We start from the raw sequence: 1859 nt of genomic DNA, 5'->3' as shown, positions 1-1859 counted from the left end.
ACTACTACCAACTAACTAACGTTACTCCTACTAAGTACGTACTACTACCTACCTACTACTACGTACGGTCCGTACTTACTAACTACTACTAGTAGTATATATATATATATATATATATATATATATATATATATATATAAATAATAAAATACATGAATTTGCAACCTCCTTAACTTAAACTTTTAAGGGTGCGACTGTTTTTGATATTTTATTTTTAGTTACTTTCTTCACTCGAGTAAGGTGACCGCGATGATAACCCGTACAACTGAACAGTGAACTGGCTTTTCGTATGTTCCAATTAACTGTTTAACTTTAGATTCAGTTTACCAATCCACCACTACGTATCTTTAATCTAGTAAAATGTAACTTAAGAATTTTAACATCAGTTTTTATTTTATGCAAAAATGTTGTTTCTCGTTAGCTGTATTACACTTATTTACAAATTACAGCTTATTTTACTTTTAAGTTAAAACTTATGAGACTGCAACGTTAGGCCTAAGCTATCTACCTTAGTACCACTATTAGTATTACCAATACCAGAATAAATGTTCAATAAATAGAAATGTTCTCTAACCTTTAAACCGGTTCCTAAAACGATTACGTCGTACTCTTCATCCATTTTTGAAAATTAAAGAATAGTCTTTACCCAAAATATGACCCTAATCTAAAGCAAGAAACCACCAATAAGCTATATACCGGTACTCTAAACAGAAAATCTACCCCACACCCCTTTCAAAATCCCTCACTTTCAGAACTCCGTGATGACAAAACAAATGTTTGCTACGCTATAGTGAACAGCTGGGTAGCAAGAAGTCATAACATCTTCGGCGTCCGCTAAAATATATAGTTCGTTTTATTGAAATTGTCCTTTAGTAATACAATTAATGAAACATCCTTCTTAAATATATTTCGTGAAAATAAGCTATTATGGTGTTGTTTAGTTGTTTACTTAAAGTCGTATATTTTATCAAATATCAAAGAGTAAGGTTAAAATACATCTACACAATAATAACGAATTAGTTTTACATGTTGTCACATGAGGGTAGTCAAAAAAATTAATTTATTTCGAAAAAGAACAAGGTGTCATAATTTTTAATACATATACATGTATATATATAAGTAGAGGGAGAGGCAGATATATGTTACGCCTCCATTAAAAATATGTATTATTATTGTTTTCATATCCTTGATAATTCGTGAACTACATTTGCTATTGCAACTGAGTGTTTGTATTTCAGTTCTTTATTTTTTTTAAATCAAAAGTCGTGGTAGACGGTGACGTGGAATGATGATTCAGAACGCAAACAACTGAGAAATAGAGTGATATTATCATTGTTGTATTACTAGTTTTCAGAAAAATAAAGAAAAGCCGTGAGCCATTATGGCTTTTCTTCTGGTCACAGAAACAAGTGTAAAATGTTTAAAATCCTCGATACTGCTCAGTTAAAATTAAATCATTTCATATTTTTCATCTCATCTCACTTTGAACATTTATATGATGCAAAGAAGAAGTACTAAATTTATTAGGAAAAAGCATAATAAATAGATGAACTACATATTTTTTTTTAATTTCATAAACATATTGGTACAGCACAACGAACGTACAACAGTTTAATCTGTTGTAGGCAATTTTTTTAATATTTTAACTTTCACATTTTGTTTTATTTGCTGGATAGAATTTTGGCAGAGTGTAGTGAAAACAAATTACGTCTAGAAGTTTCCTTGGTGTCTAAATATGTCATGACCTTTTGAATTTGTGCGAGATGTGTGGAAAAAATACACAGCGTGGTCACAAGTAAATAGACACCACCTTTTCAGAAAAAATGAAATTTTTCTGTCATATTCACATGAAGTGATAT

General features: G+C 30.2%; 1 protein-coding gene across 1 annotated transcript in view; it reads right to left on the bottom strand.

The window, feature by feature from the left end:
- The window catches only part of LOC106461155 (rab GDP dissociation inhibitor alpha-like), a 40976-nt gene extending 40198 nt beyond the window's left edge, over positions 1 to 778 (bottom strand). Inside the window, exon 1 of the mRNA XM_022388336.1 lies at positions 575 to 778. Within this exon, the coding sequence (XP_022244044.1) occupies positions 575 to 619 (45 nt within the window). The 5' untranslated portion in view covers positions 620 to 778. The remainder of the gene's footprint in view (positions 1 to 574) is intronic.
- Positions 779 to 1859: the final 1081 nt, after the last annotated feature.

The sequence above is a fragment of the Limulus polyphemus genome, unplaced genomic scaffold, assembly GCF_000517525.1.
Source record: "Limulus polyphemus unplaced genomic scaffold, Limulus_polyphemus-2.1.2 Scaffold37, whole genome shotgun sequence".
In the NCBI taxonomy this organism is placed as follows: Eukaryota; Metazoa; Arthropoda; class Merostomata; order Xiphosura; family Limulidae; genus Limulus; species Limulus polyphemus.
This window is presented reverse-complemented; position numbering and strand designations above follow the sequence as displayed.